Here is a 16,616-nt window from a genome sequence, read left to right as displayed (position 1 = left end):
GATCAGCATAAGCAGGGCTTTAAGTGGGGGGGGGGGTCTGTGGGGGTCTGAGCACCCCCATTCTTTTGGGGGGGCCTCGAAAGGGGTCTCTAATGGGCTCTATTTTTGGGCCTCAAAGGTCAAAGGTAGGGCGACCAGACGTCCTGGTTTTTGTTGGTGTTTCGGGTGAGCATGCCCGCGCACTGCTTAAGCTGTGACGTCATTGTAGCAGGAAGGGAAATACTTTGAAGAGAGACACTTTCTCTTGGGATTTCCCTTCTCTCAGCGACACCTACGTCATTGTGTCAGCCATCGGCATAACAGCTGGTTAGATACGGCACCACCCTGCTTTTACGGCCTGCAGCAAGATTTCTCCAGCAACCAGTGTGACCCTGCTCTGCCTTAAAGCAAGCGAGGGACGAGGGTCTACAACAGAATCCAGCAGCAGTCTAAAGGAAACTTACCTTTTTGACGCCTCCCCAGCCCTACCAGCACCGTCGGGACCCTGCCATCGCATCAGAGCTGACCATCTATTTCAGCCTTCTGGAGCTGGCAGAAACAAATGCCCTTGGCGTAAAGACAGCTCTCCTAAGCTACTTCGAAAAAGTTGGACTCAGAAAAAGTCTGCTACATGATATCTTGATTGCAGTATGTCCAGAGGAGCAGCAGTAATGTTTGGTAAACAAGGAGGAGTAGTGGCATTGCTGAAATCAGAATTTCCAAATCTTGTACTGACATTGCACTGTTTGGCTCACAGACTAGAACTTGCTGTGGCGTATACAGTTGATGAGGTTGCCGGGGTCAATCACTTCAAGATATTCGTGGACTCATTGAATGCCACATACAGCATGTCACCAAAAAACCAGAGAGAGGTAAATCTGACCGCCACCAAGCTTTGTGTACAACTTCAGAAGATAGAGAAAATGCTTGATACTAGATGGGTAGCATCCAGTTACAGATCTATGAAAGCTGTTTGGAACTGCTTCTCTGTCTTGTGCAAACATTTTGAGAATGCTTCTAAAGACCCATCCAGACACAAAAGAGACCGGAGTAAGTATGAAGGTCTCTTGAAGCAGCTTACATCCTTTTCTTTCATCAGAGATTTGGGGGTAATGTGTGATGCACTTCAAGAGCTCAAAGACTTATCACTCTCCTTACAGAGGAGGGACATTACAATTGTTAATGCCCACAGACTTTTGGTTAGTCAAGTACGTATATTTAGAGCAATGAAGGACTCACCAGGTGCTGGCAGCTGGAAGGTCCCACTGTTAGGTCTTTTTGTTTATGTGACTCACCAGGGGAGTTTGCTTCTGCGGCTCAGAGAGCAGTTGACGAGGGCAAATTCAAGAATGTTCCTCTTTTCCATTGGTAGAAGTAACTCTGTTGCCCTTAATCAAAATCAGTTTTATCAAAATCTGTCTGTAAATATCAATAAACGATGTGCCCCGGATTCTGAGAAAAAACTTATATCCAGCTTCAGTGTGCTAGATGCAGGCAACTTGCCTTCTAGTGATGAATGCATTCTTTATGGTGAAACAGATATCCAGAAATTGTGTTCAGAGTTTCAGTTGCCAGCAAGAGATACTATCCAAGCTTTTAGACTTTTCAAAGATTTTGGTGGAAAGAAAACCCCTGAATCATTAAAAAAGTTAGTAGTTTGCATGAAAACCCTGCCAGAAAGTAATGCGGATTGCGAAAGAGGTTCTTAATTGCTTGTCCAACAAGCGCCTCTTTTCTTGTAGAGACCATTTCTTCTTGCTTATGGGTAAAACGCAATGGTCCTCCATTTGAAACATTTGACGCAAAGCTGTTTGTAAAGAGCTGGCTGGCAAAAGGTAGGTCTGCTGAAGAAAATTGTTGTGAGAAACCCCACCAAAATAGAGACAGTGAATATCTTCAAGGGTTTTGGGAAATCCTGCAATAGATTTCGAAGTAATGTAAATACTTTTTACATGTTTTTTTAAAGTGTTTGGTATTTTATGGCTTATACTTAATAAATATACTTTTTTGCCTGTTTTATTATCCTTTGCTGGATGCGACTTCCTAATTTTCTTAAGCGCGCAATGCTAGTTATCTTGATTTAGACCACGCCCCTACTTGGATAGGCCACACCCCTTTAAGAAATTTGCTACGCCCCTTTTAGAGCACCCCCAGGATTTTTTCCCACTTCAAGCCCTGAGCATAAGGATGCTTCCTCACCTAAAAACGCACAGTTAAGCATGATAAAAAATAAAGCCAGCAGAAGCTTGCTCTCGTGAGCCTTTTATTTGCTAGCTGCAGACCTCAGATCATGACTGGAAGAGTACTGAGGTAGCCATCACTAGAACGAAATAAGAATGTGATGGCAATGAACCTAAAAACATCTGGAATTGAAATACATGGGCAGATATTAACCCCTTTGCTGCGGCAGCAATTCCGCCGCAGCGCTAGGAGGGGAGGGGGGGCCGCGCGGCGCTCCCATGCTCGTGGCGGAACCGCCCCGTCACGAGCCTCGGGTGCGCTGTGCATGTGACGGAGCGGTACCGTCACGGCTCCGCCCGCTCCATAGAATGCGCTGCGCAGGTGCGAAATCAGCGCCGCGGAGGCGCGCAGAGTGGGCCGTGATGGAACCACTCCGTCACCAGCACAGCGTGACCGAGGCTGGTGACGGAGCGGTTCCGTCACCAGCATGGAAGGGGTAAATAAGACTGTGCTAGCGAAGATACCAACAGATTTTAAAAGTCGGGTACATCAGATTATTATATTAACTAAACCTTTTTAGTAGAAGCCAACATAGGGTGCCCCCATGAAAATTTGCGTAAAAATACTAAATCTATTGTACACACTTTTGTAATAAGTACTCAGACTTCATCTAGTGCAAATACTTCTATAAGTGTCTATTAAAAGGAAGCACGCCTGAACTCCGCAGATACGACCTTTATATAACCTCTCAAAAAGCATAAGCATTTGTTACCATGAAACTTTAAGTGACACCATCAATTAAAGTTCCTTCTGGCCCCAAAGCAACTCATAAAATTCACATAACAGGACAGTGTCACACCAGCTGAATGAAAAGGATCTTATCTTGCGCAGACTTAGCCCCAAGGGCGTCAAGGCGCCTAAATCAAATATATCAGCTCCTGCAAACTCTGAAAAACACTGAGTCGCCCGAGGTGCAGGCTTCACCACAGGGCTAAGCCTCGAGTGCCAATGCTCCCTCGTCTCGTCAGATGACTTGGACGGACAAGTCTAAGATCTCTTTCTGGGACTTACCAGACTTCCCTAACTTACTCGACTGCAACAAAGAACGCTTGGAGGGGGGAGGAGCCTAGCTCGCGACCGAGATGGCCGCGTTTTAGCTCGGCTCCGTTCAACCACCTGTTTTCTTCGATTATCCTGTATTTCTCCTGCCCCGGGAAGCCCTCCTTGCGGTGTTTCGGTACCGCGGGCACTTTGCGGACACTTACCCGTTGCTCCGGTGATCCTGGGTGCTGTCGATCCTGTGCGGTGGTCCCGCTCGGAGCCTTCGGGGCGGACTGGCCTGGACCTCCTGGCGGCGACGGGACGTGACGGAGCGCGATGGTCGGCCCTTGCTGGCGCTGTGGATCTGGTTGCGGAGGCTGATGTGCGAATAGGCCGGCTGTGCCCGTTGGCGGACCCGACTGGCCTGGGCCTAGGGGTGCGGACGCTGCCTCCTGCGGGGGAGCCTCCTCATTTATCCGGCTTGGTCCCCCCCTTTGTTCCCCGGCCCGGCCATTTTGAATTTTCCGCCCGGGCTCGGAGAACGGGGCCGGCGGCACGAGGGGGCCGCCGAACATCCTTCTTCTGGTGGGTCTCCTTCCTGCCTTGGGGCGCCCCGCCGCAGTTCGGCTGACCTCCTTTTGCTTTGGTGTTGCTCCGGCCGGGGCCCCCGACGACCGAGGGCTTGCTGGGCTCCTAAGATGGCGGCCGACCCTGAGAGTCTCTGCCGGGCCTGGGCGAGCACTGGGGGCCCGCCACACGGCCCGGATGTCGGATCTTGTGAAGGGTTTCCTGCACTTCAAGTTGTCCTGGATGCACTGTACTCCTGGCGGACTTCCGTGGCTGCGCCTGTTTCCCCTGTGGAGGCGGACTCGCTTTTTGATTTAGGCGGGCCCCCATCGTTGGATTTTGCTTCCTTGTTGCAGGGTACGGCTGGTGTGCTCCTGGTCTCTGTGCCTCCGGCGGAGACCGCTTCCTTGAATTGGAGACTCTCCGACGCCCTTCGTCGTCCTGCTTTGTTGCCTCGGCCGCTGGTCTGCGGTCCGTTTGCATCCTGTCCAGGCCTCGATGATCCTTTCTGTTTCTCATCGCGTCGGCTCCCCGGCCGGGGCGCCTGTGCCGACCCAGCTGGGCTTGCCTCGTTGGACTTGTCCATAGAACTGTGCCTGCGGTGCGAAGATTGTACCGTAACTTTTTTATATTCTCCGTATTTTCTTTCACGTTTCTCCTCAGGACTGCCGCTGGATTTCCTCCTGAACCCTGTGTCCCTCGTCGTTTGGACTTTGTTTGTTTGGATGATTACAACCTTGGCCAAAAGCGGACAGGGCTGAAATGACTTATTATATGCGGTAGTCTTGTTTTTGATCTATGACCGACATGTGCTGTTGTGATGTTGCGTAACTTCGTGGGACTCCTGAAACTTATCCTGATGTCGTTTAACTTCCCGTGGGCTCTGCCTCTCCCCTTTTCACAGGTGGTGGGATGGTTGCAGATTATCCTGTTTTTGCCCTCTCCCGTGTGTAATGTTCCTTCCTTTCCCCGGCCCTTCTTTTTGCCTTTGTTTCTACCTTGTTTCTTTCTCCTATATTTCGGGTTCTATTTAGGGCGACAGGCACGCTGCTGGGGGGTTGGCCGTAGCCTTCTGCAGGGGTGTAGGGTGGGCTTGAGGGGTGGGTGGGGGGGTCTGTTGCTGTTTTTGGGGGATCTTTTTCCTCCTTTCTTCTCCCTTTTTGGTTCTATGGCCCTTGTGTATCCCTTCTTTCGGGGCTCTGTCTCGTCGTCTGTCCCCCTGGTGTCTTTCTGGGGTATTTTTCCGGTATCACGATGATTCTGATTTGCTGGGTGTGTTTTCTGTATTTTCAATGTCTATTTTGTACCGGGTTATGGTTTTCCTGTTTCGTCGCCCGGGGGCGGGTGTTTGGATAAGAGTCCCTTCCTTTCCTTCTTCCCCCTTCCTTTCCCCCCCCCCCCCCCTTATGCGGGGTTCCTTTCTTTTATTGGGGGTCCGTTTCGTATTGTTCTTGTATTTGGGTCTTTTTCTGTGCTGTTTGGTGGGACGGGTGGTAGCTGCGGTGGGCGGGCATTGGACGGTGTGTGCGATGGCCTTTCCTCATGTCTGTTGTTTTGACCGGTGCTTATTGGTATGCCTATTTCGTGTTTGTTTCTCCTGTGTTTTTTACGATCATTGTATTGCTGCCCGCCGCGGCCCCGCCCCTTTGGATTGTCTCTTGGCCCGCCATACTCCTGTACTCCCTAACCCGTCCTTTAAAAATAAGAAAACTACCTTTCTAATTCTTATCTCCTGTGATCGCTCTAAGATGCTTGTTATTTCTCCTGTTTCTTTGCCTTTGTATACTGTGATACTCTATGCATTGCTCCTGCCATTCGGCTCTGTGGTGGCCAGCCCGGTGGGTTGTAGGCCCGTATTTGTGAGCTCTTTCTGTACAATAAAGGTTTTCAAAAAAAAAAATAAATAAATAAAATAAAAAAGAACGCTTGGAGTAGCCCCACAACCGATCCCAGGACCTTCCTCTCAACCAAGCGTGGCGGTGTCGCGTGGCGAGGAGCTTGAGGGAACTCTCCTTTAAGGCCTTGGTGTGCACAGCAATCAACACAGATCTTAGCGTTGTGGTTATGCTCCAAACACTAGTGGCACACCAAATACAGGTCCGTCACTGACATCTATCAGTGACAGGCACCCCACAGCTTGTAACCAGCTTTCCTAGCTGACATCCTCGACACACCAGGAGATAATTCCCAAAAACAATGTCGACAAAAAGTAGAAAAAAGGTCAGTCAAAAAAGTCTGGGGGTATTCCTTCCCAGATCTGCACTGACTGGCGTGGAAAGAAAAGAACTGACATCAGCGAGCTGAGGTGGCGCCTATATAGGCACCGTACACATCACTTCCAGAGCAGACAACGCCACGCAGAGCCGAACGATGGCACCTACTGGCGCGCAGGGTTACTGCTCACAAAAAAGTTTCTGGATCCAGTCGGACGCCTGGGGATTATTCGAATATAAGGAATCTGTGGCTAAAAGTCTATCAGATTAATTTAACTAATGAACCACTCTGAAACGTACACAATCTGAGCTGCAACAAGGACTGAATGCCACTAAATTAATGGAGGAGTACATGGTCTTTTGAACACATCAAACTCAGTGGTTGACTATGGCTTGCAACCTTGGCCACGAGAGAGGGAGACTTGCTATCTAGAACAGCAAAGACTGTGGACTGGGGGAAACATCTGTGTTGTCACCATCCTACCTCCAGATAGTGTGGTACCAGAACAATTATTTCAGAATATCGTCTGACATAATTGTTTCCTAAATATTGTCTACAAAAGTATTGTCCCACTAGAACTAAACTACACCCCAAGGGGCAGTATGTTTGTAAACACATTTAGGACAAAATATTTATGACAGACAATATTTCGGTATACAATATTCTCGCGTATCATTGTGTGGCAATGGTCTCTCCTTGATGCTATGGCCTAGGCAGAGAAGGAAAACATATCTGCTTCCAGGTGAACTAAATTGGGCAGGGTAAGAGGTGTGCTTTAAACCTCAGGAAGACCTGCATAATGCCCGGATTAATGGAAAACCAGGCAGGCAGCCACAGCCAAGCTATCAATGAGGAAGCAAGAAACAAAAAAGAACGTCATCTGGGTAGAGGAGATAATACATATCCTCTTTCAAGGTCAGAAGAAAGAGCCTGCAATGTTCTCGACCTATGACATACTTATGGGGTTCTGTACAACCCTTTCTACAGCCCAAGAGGAACCTTGAAGGAAAGGCCTAAACACTGGGTGTGGGGTCTCTCCCCTAGCTGGTGAGGTCACCCTCATTCCAGAACCATTTAAATTCAACATTCTTGCTCTCAGCGGTCATGCTTGATACCAACCCTAAAGGGACCAACTCCTGCTGGACCAGCTATTGAGAACTTGGCCTTGATGGATAAACACAAAGAAATAGGCCACTAAACAAAAAATGCTCACTAGACCATTCGTTCAAAATCAGGACTACAACTTGGATCTTGTACTGGTAGCAGGGGCTTCAATCACCATGACTTTATGGACTGTGCCCCTAACTGGAAACCCAGTCACCAGGACTTCATTATCAAGAGCCGTAGAGACTTTGCTGGTTGAGGCCTTACTGGTATTTTGTATCTACTTTTCCATTGTGACAGTTTTTAGTCTAGTCATCTTCTATTTTTATGTGTGATACCATTTCATTCCAGTCTTAGTATCAGAGTGCTATTAAGCTTTGGTCTGGCACCTGAGCAGAGCCTGTAGTCACCATATCTGTAACACATTGACTACATTTAGAACCTTCTGCACGAGTTTAGCACTCACTATAATTACAGGACCAGAGCACTTCTGCTGATCCTCAAGCCACCTTGTACCGTGCCCCAAAGGATTACTGTGGCCATAGGGTCAACATCAACAAAATCTAAAGCTAAGATTTTCTATAAACATTGAGGATTATATCTCGGCCCCAAACGTCTTCTATTTAAATGTGTATCTTCTTTTTTAAGCAAACTAATAAAACATGCTGTGTCTTAGTGAATCGAATTGTATAACACTTTTCACCTCCTGGAGTAAGTTTTGCGTGCTTGAGGCGAATACCCTGAGAGAGTTGTGCGAGACTTTGGAGAGCACCGCTCCTGTGGACGCAGAGTAAACAACAGAACGTAAATAACATACTACAAAGAAACAGCAGACTGCCTCTGCAACCCTAAGAAAAAGGCATCACATCTGAATCTAGGGCTGTCATACCCTTTGCCTAGTAAAGCCATTGTCTCTGGTTCATTAGAGACAAATTGCATGGTTGTTAATTTTGTATGAAAGCGTGACTGCTCTGGAAGGTAAGTCAAAGCACCTTAGTTGTCATTGCACTATTATGAGAGGTAGACCATAATTCAACATTGTTTGACTTTATTTGAAGATGCCACACTGAGGTTTTAATGTATTTGTAGAATATGAATTTGTAGATGAATATTACATATAATGTTCTGTGTATTTTGTACAAGACTATGAGGATAATCATCAAAAGAAATACTTTTCCAATTCGTACAAGGAATAAAAAGGCAAGAGTGTCATAAAGGTCCAAATGCTTCAAACACCCCTGTCTTTAAAGCTGTAGATACCCTCACTTACCGTGTAGATGGCCAGAAGGGCGAGCTGATTGTAGGGGCGTCCATTCTTTGGGGCAATGTGATGGGCCTTCAAGTACCAACTAGGGACAGAAAATATAGCATCAATTTACAAGTTTGAATTCTTCAGAAAAAGGCAGAATTCTTGTCAGTGAAATAAGAGGGTTGTCCCAAACCACAGTAACATATTCCTTCAACTGTAACTTCCAATCTGATCTATGTGATAAAAGACATGTGGTTCCCTAAGTACAAAATACTATTTAAAACACAACTTGCTAAAGTTTGAACAATTACAATCGTTCTACCTTTACAGTCGTTTTGTATGTTATCTTCCTTTAACCCCCCCTATGATGCACGTAATCCTGCCAACCAGTAGATGGGTACAGAAATAGCAACTGTTTTTCTTAAGATAAATTAAACTTGTGGTGCTGGCCCCTGTGGTGTCAACTAGCCTTCAACAAGCCTCAAGTAGCACAATTACCTACAGGTTGATATTCTGTGCATTAGCCTTTTCACAGCAGGTGTACTAAAGTTTACTTTTGACCTCTTTAATCTCTTGGGGCTGATGGAATAATCATGTATGAGTATATACCACCTACGAAGCTGCAAAACTAGCATTATTTTCAAGTAAGTGGTTTGTTTTGCTTGAAATGCATCACATTTCACGTAAACGAATGAGCTTCTACTGTTTCATGCTCATTGCTGTTACCTACCTAACCTTGTAAGAATTTTGATACTGTATATGTTCTGTTTGTTTTGTAAAATGTTGTACACTCGCGCTGCTTTCCTTGTAAAGCGCTATGATACCCTACCCTGGGTCTTATTTGCGCTATAGAAAACTCTAAAAATAAAATAAATAAATAGAAAATGCATATTTGTAGAAAATACAAAATGGTAATCCCCTCTGCGGTGGAGCTGGGATACAAGTGAAACTGTCTCAAGCAGATGAATGAGCATTATCTAGGTGTATGTTCTATTGGAATTAACACAATAATTACTTATAAATGCATACACCCAACTCTAAATCGTGGTCTTAAATATATCTAGTCAAAGGATAATCCCTAGAAAAGAGACTGACCAATGCAGAATCACTCTTTGCTTTCCTTAAAGTTCTTTCCTTGCCTATTAGAAACATCATCTGCCCTCCCTAAACCAAATCCTTGGTCACTTGCTTCTATAAATCATAAAGTCATTTGATCCAGATGATATATAATAAATGTGAAATATAAGTACTGTGAAAATAAACATACACGTAAGAAGTTTAATATAAGTGTGCATCAATGCTGCAGCAGAGGGTCCCGCAATAGCAGCATGGTGGGGGGCGGTAAAGAAATGGGCCGCAGCCGAAGAAGACCTTATCCGTCAGGAGGAAGCGCGAGGCATAAGAATTCGTCCTATTTCATTAGAAGGGGCGATGCTCCGGGAGTCACGCGAGCGCGTGAATCAAGATGGCCGCCGCCGCTTGAGCTCCTTCGTGAAAAACGCCTGTTTTTCTGTTAAAAGACGATTTTCCTATCAGAAACAAAGCGCTAATGGGGTCGCTTCTCTAATAATCAGGATTCCTACCTTCAGAAGAGTTTTCCTGTCGTTCTGCCTCCCGGAAGTGCTGTTTTGGGCTCTCTGGATCCTGCTCCCAGCCTCTGTCTCAGGTACTGCCTGACTTGTGTGAATAGGGGGCGGAGTGACCAGCAGGAAAGGGCCTGGCTTGGGCCTAGCCACACCCACAGTCCTTTTTAGCTGCTGCACCAGTGACTTTCATGATTTTCACACTGTTTTTCTTCATTTTTCTTCATTTCTCTGCAGCTTTATTACATACTTGATTTTTAATTCTGCTTTTGGGTGTTTTTTTCTCCTCAAAATGTATAATAAAAACTCCACCAATAATAAAAGGAAGCAACAAGTTTCACCTCCCCCAGTTAAATCTAAGGCTGTGGAATCCTCTGAGCCTTCCCTTTCATTAATTCTGGAAGAAATTCAAGCTCTTCGAGTTAATACTGACAATATTACGTCAGAAATTAAAAATGTACGTAAAGAAATGGCTTGTTTGTCTATGAAAATTTCTGATAATTCCATCAAAATTCAAGATAATAAGTCCAAAGTGGATGCTTTTTCACCGTTGGTGGCAAAAATACTCCCTATGCAATCTCAGCTCTTGGATATGGAAAATCGCAATAGACAGTACAATCTTCGCATTTTTAATTTGCCTGAAGAAGTTGAGGGTTCTAATTGTCGTCTATATTTGGAAAACTTGATTCCTGGCCTTTTAAATATCAAATTTCCAGAAAAATTTGAAGTGGATAAAGCTCATAGAATCCCTTCACATCGTAACCCTCGTAATACTAAGCCTAGGCAAATGATCTTCAAAGTCCTTCGTCATCACCATCTTGTTTTGATAAGGAAAGCTGCAAGAGAAATTCCTACATTATTGGTGAATGGCAATAAAGTTGTTATTCACCAGGACTTTGCCAAGGAAACTGTTGCTATACGCAAAGATTTTGCTGCCCTTCGTCCACGATTGAGAAGCCTAGGTTTCAAATATGGACTCTTTGATCCGTCTACAATGCGCATATGGAAAGATAACTTTTCCAAATCCTTTCATAGTCCAGAAGAATTGCGGCTCTTTCTAGATCAGCACGGTCAACATTCAATGGATACTCATGACCCTACTACCTGACTCTTTTTTGTTTAATTTTTACTGACAGGTTTTTGACTAACCGTTGAATTTTTTTTGGGCTTCAGCGGTTCTGGCCATGCTTGTAAGCCGTGTGTGCGTTTCACAGTTCTTATATATGTATTGTGTTTGTCTTTTTTTATATGTTTTCTTTTCTCTCTACCCCTTTTCTATTTCTTGGAGCTACTTCTTTCTTGTTCTGGAGCTACTTTCCTTTCATTTATTTCCTCTTCCTCTTCTCGATCTCTTTTATCCTTTCTCCTATTATGGCTAATTCACATAAGCTTAAAATTGTTTCATTAAATGTTAAAGGACTGCGCCATCCAGTTAAGCGTACGAAAATTCTAGATTATTTAAGTAGTTGCAAAGCGGATGTGTGTTTTATACAGGAGGCTCATATTGATGATAAAGTTTTGAGTTATATGAGGAAGAAATGGGTAGATGCACTTGTTTCTTCTCCAGCAAATGGTAGGAAAAATGGTGTAGCCATATTTTTTGCAAAGAAACTTCACTGTCAAATTTTGAGTAAAACTTGTTATGTTATGTTATGTTATGTTAACCGATTCTTCTATAGCGCGGCAGCTACTCCAGAAGGAGTGTCCCGGCGCTTTGGCGAAGAAGTCCTTCGAGGAAGGCAACATAACTGAGAGACCTTAAGGAGAGGCAAGGGGCCTATCTGGTGAAGAGCCAAGTTTTTAAAGCTTTTCTGAAGGACATAAGGTTGGAAATCTGTCTCAGGGAAAGGGGGAGCTCATTCCAGGCACGGGGAGCCAAGTGATGGAAGGAACGGCCGCCCTGTCTGGCGCGTTTAATGGTCGGGACTACCATTTTGAACAAAGAGGCAGACCGTAAGGCTCTGTTAGGTTTGTAAGAAACAAGACGTTTCCTAATATAGGAAGGGCCAGTATCATGGAGGGCCTTGTAAGTCAACGTCAGACTTTTGAAAAGGACTCTCTTGGCTATAGGGAGCCAGTGCAGTTCTTTTAACAGGTTAGAGGCACTAGCACGTCTGGGAAGCCCGTAGATAGCCCGAGCAGCTGAATTCTGGACTACTTGAAGTCTCCTTTCAAGATATTTAGGGAGACCCAAGTAGAGCCCATTTGCATAATCCAATCTGGACCCTACAAGTGCTTGGACAATGATCCTACGATGATTGATTGAAATCAGGGTAAGAAATTTTCTGAGCATCCGAAGGATGCCGAAACATTTCCCCGAAAGGCAGGATATTTGAGGCCCAAAGGTTAAGTCATTGTCTACAATGATTCCAAGATTTTTGGCTTTGACACTTGCATTTGCAGGTGGAAACAAATCCGGCGGCCACCAGCTTTTCCAATTTGGTTCTGTGGCACTTATCGGAGTTGCATTTCAGGCCGCGTCCCTGGAACCAACCAAAGACTGCCTCTAAGCATCCTCTGATGCGAGCCCCGGCAAACACCTCATTCTTGTTACATGTAAACAAGAGCTGGGTGTCGTCAGCGTAGGACACGTTCTGGGCGCCGTAGGACTCCGCCACCTCTGCAAGGGGGGCCAGAAAGATGTTAAAAAGCAGGGGGCTAAGAATAGACCCCTGAGGGACCCCTACTTCCAGAGGTGCCATAGCGGCGGAGTGTGGGGGCGCCCAGATCGTTTGCCGACAGCCGGCTAGGAAAGATTTCAGCCAGTTCCACACCGTCCCCCAAAGACCGCATTCCCAGAGTCGTATTAGGAGGGTATCATGGGGAACGGTGTCGAACGCCGCCGACAAGTCCAACATCTGACAACGATGGTAGATACGTTCTTGTTAAAATTAAGGTTCATGACTCAGTTCTTTTTCTGCTAAATGTTTATGGTCCTACAGCGGATTACCCTAATTTTTGGTCTAATCTTACCACTGAAGTTCTTAAAATTGGTAATGTACCTTTAATTGTTGGAGGTGATTTTAATGTTATTTATGATCCCTTATTAGATAGAATTTCTCAAACTAAATTTCATCCTTCTAAGAGTTATTTTGCTTTCAAATCCTTTCTTCAAACTACTAAATTAGTTGATATTTGGAGATTACACTACCCTACTGCAAAAAGCTTCACATTTTTTTCAAATCCGCATAATTCTCACTCCAGAATTGACTTTTTAATTGTTTCTAGACACCTCACTACCTCGATTTCTTCTCCTACTATTGGAAACATTGACGTTTCTGATCATGCTATGATTTCTTTAGTTTTACACTTGGATTCCACTTTTACTAAACACTCCAGATGGCGAATGAATACTGGTATAGTTTTAAATGAGTCCAATAAACCAAAACTCTTAGCGGCTAGAATATTTTGTTCTCAATCCTTGAGGCTCTACTTCTATGATTAATAGATGGGATGTCTTTAAGGCTTATATTAGAGGAGTAATAATCTCTATTATGGCTCATGAAAATAAATCATTTCATGCGACTACTACACACCTAACAAAACAAATTGCAAAATTTGAACGCCTTTTCATTACATCTAATAACCCTCAATACAAATTCAAACTACAAAAATTACGTTATGAATTTAATTCACTACTTAGTAGACGGGCAGGCATTCAAATTTCTAATGCTAAAGCTAGATTTAGTTTTAATGCTAATAGATCTGGTAAATTGCTAGCCAACTATTTACGCATCAAAAAAGATAAAACTCATATCCAATCAATTCATGGCTCTCAGGGTAATATAGCTATTTCTCATAATGAAATTGTTAATGAATTTTTGAATTTTTATTCCACATTATATATTAAGCCAGATGTCAATGATGTTTCTGTATTAGATTCATTCTTAAACTACTGTCAGTTACCCAAAATTTCACATACAGACAAAACCAGTCTAGATGCACCTATTACTAGAGATGAAATCGTATCTGCCATTAAATCTCTGAAACAGAATAATTCTCCCGGACCTGATGGAATTCCGGCAGAATTTTATAAAGAATTTCAATCGCACCTTTTGCCATTTTTATCCCAACTTTTTACTTTATTTAGCTCCACAGGAACGACTTCTGGCTCTTTTACTGAAGCATTAATTATTGTTCTCCCGAAACCAGATAAAGACCCCACTCTTGTATCCAATTATCGTCCTATATCCTTGATTAACCAAGATTGTAAATTATATGCCAAAATTCTTGCTACTAGGTTAGGCCCTGTTTTAGATTCTATTATACACCCTGATCAATCTGGTTTTATGAAGAATAGGTATTCTGCGAATAATACAAGAACGTTGTTACATATTATTGAACAAAGTTCTACTTTAACGCTAGCTTACGGTATTTTGGCCTTAGATGCTGAAAAAGCTTTTGATAAAATCCATTGGCAATTTTTATTCCACGTGCTATCCTCATTTAATTATGGAGATTCTTTTATCCGCATGATTAAAGCTTTATACTTTGCTCCTACTGCTCGTTTATTTATTAATGGGCAGGTTTCCTCTCCTTTTTCACTTTTTAGAGGTACAAGACAAGGGTGTCCTCTTTCTCCTCTTTTATTTTTACTTGGCATTGAACCTTTTCTTGCCTCTATTAGAAATTGTGACAATTTTCAGGGAATTACTATTAATGGTGTCACTGTTAAAACTCTTGCTTATGCAGATGATGTATTATTATTTATTAGTGACCCTATATATTCTTTTCCCCCGTTAATGGATATTATATTGCAATACTCTGCAGTCTCCGGATACACTCTAAATACCAATAAAACTGAATTTTTCCCTTTAAATGTTTATTGTACTCCTGATATGCTCCCTATGCATGAAATTATTTGGCAAAAGACTAAGTTAAAATATCTGGGTATTTTATTTTCTTCCTCTATCAAATCAACAATAACCTTAAATTGTGATTTTATCATAAATTTTATTAAAAATAAAACCTCTAAATGGTCGTCATTACATCTTTCGTGGTGGGGTAGATTAGACTATCAAAATGAATATTGCCCCCAAAATATTTTATACTTTGGCCATGATCCCTACTCAGTTTCCATTAAAGTTTTATAAAGATGTGGGTAAACTGTTATCAAAGTTTTTATGGAGTGATAAAGCTCCTCGAATCAGTTATAAAATGTTAAAAGTACCTAAACGCAATGCGGGATTTGGTATCCCTGACTTTTTTCTTTTATCATTCTGCCTTTATTTTAAAGCAAAGTTCATTATGGCTTCATTCCTCTTTGTTGAATAATCCCCCTAAGTGGCTATTTATTGAGAAAGCTATTGTAAATCCATTTCCTTTGCCTACTTTGTTAACCATGTCCAACAATAATACATTTCTAAACAAATCGGTTATTATTAAATCTACAAAAATGATATTTAATGATCTTGATTTAATTTTTCTTTCTCTCATGAATACTATTGAAGATCTTTCATTATGGTATAGTTATGTTATTAAATTAAATAAGAAGGTTACTTACTGGTCTTCATGGATTAAAGCTGGTATTTTTTACCTCAAAGATGTATATACTGAGGATACTTTTACCTCTTTTGAATTGTTACAATCAAGATTTGGTTTGACTAAGTCAGATCTTCCTAAATATCACTTTTTGTGTAACTCCATCTTAGATTCCTTTCAAACAGCTATCCCCTCTAATGTCCAAGCTGATTTATTGGTTTATATTCAAACAATTGCACATTCCTCTCATGGTGTTTCCATTTTATATAAAAAATTATCAGATACGCTTGGTAGTAATATTGATACGATTGCCAACTTTTGGAATGAAGAACTTTCTATTTCATTATCTGCTGACATATGGCAAGCTATTTGGCTTAGTAGTATATCTGGCTGGATACCTGTGTCAATATACCAAACCAATTCTTATATTTTATTTAATCGTTTATGGACTCCTTCACGATTATTTCAAGCTAAACTTATTCCCTCTGCTGATTGTTGGCATTGTAAATTACATCCAGGTACCCTTCAACATTTGCTTTTTGATTGCCCTTTAGTTTTTAAATTTTGGTCTGAAGTTTGGGTTATCATAAAAAAGATTTTGAATATTCATGTTACTATTTCATTTCCTATAATTATATGTAAATCTGCATTACTTTTTCCGAAGTTGAATGAGTTAGAGAGTAAACTCTTTAATTTTCTTGTTTCTGCTGCATTAAAATCTATTACTTTTTGTTGGAAAGATATTTCTAAATTATCTGTTCATGCTTGGTGGTCATGGGTTATCTTTACTAGAAAAGGGGCTCAATTATCCATGAATGGGATTAATCATAACTCTATCTCTTATCAATCATTCTGGATACCTGTTGATATTTATTTATCTTCTTAATGTTGTATATGTCTCTATATTGGCTTTAGGTTTTTGTAATTTAAAAGAATGCTTTTTATACTGTAGGATATAGTAGCTCATTTGTGTTTCTCTACGATGCTTATTTGCTTGTTTCCCTTTTTTCCTTCCCCTTTTATGTTAATTTACATTTATGAATTTTCTCTTTTTTTACCTACTGTAATTTCTTCCTATGAAGTAGGTCATATATTGTTACTGAGGTATTTTCGACTATTTGTACTATTTTTTGTATTGTCTTTGTATTGTGTTTATTATCAATAAAATTCAATAAAATTATTCTGAACACAAAAGAATGGCCGATGCTCCTACACGA

General features: G+C 42.4%; 1 protein-coding gene across 4 annotated transcripts in view; it reads right to left on the bottom strand.

Annotated features, from left to right (window-relative positions):
• Positions 1–16,616, bottom strand: part of SMG6 (SMG6 nonsense mediated mRNA decay factor) — a 1,202,478-nt gene that overhangs the window by 987,658 nt on the left and 198,204 nt on the right. For all 4 annotated transcript variants that reach the window (XM_078680136.1, XM_078680134.1, XM_078680133.1 and 1 more), the window contains exon 6: positions 8,357–8,435. In XM_078680136.1, coding sequence (XP_078536262.1) covers positions 8,357–8,435 — 79 coding nt within the window. The remainder of the gene's footprint in view (positions 1–8,356; positions 8,436–16,616) is intronic.

The sequence above is a fragment of the Lissotriton helveticus genome, chromosome 3_1 (genome assembly GCF_964261635.1).
Source record: "Lissotriton helveticus chromosome 3_1, aLisHel1.1, whole genome shotgun sequence".
Taxonomy (NCBI): domain Eukaryota; kingdom Metazoa; phylum Chordata; class Amphibia; order Caudata; family Salamandridae; genus Lissotriton; species Lissotriton helveticus.
Note: the sequence above shows the minus strand (reverse complement) of the source record. Positions and strands in the feature narration are given on the sequence as shown.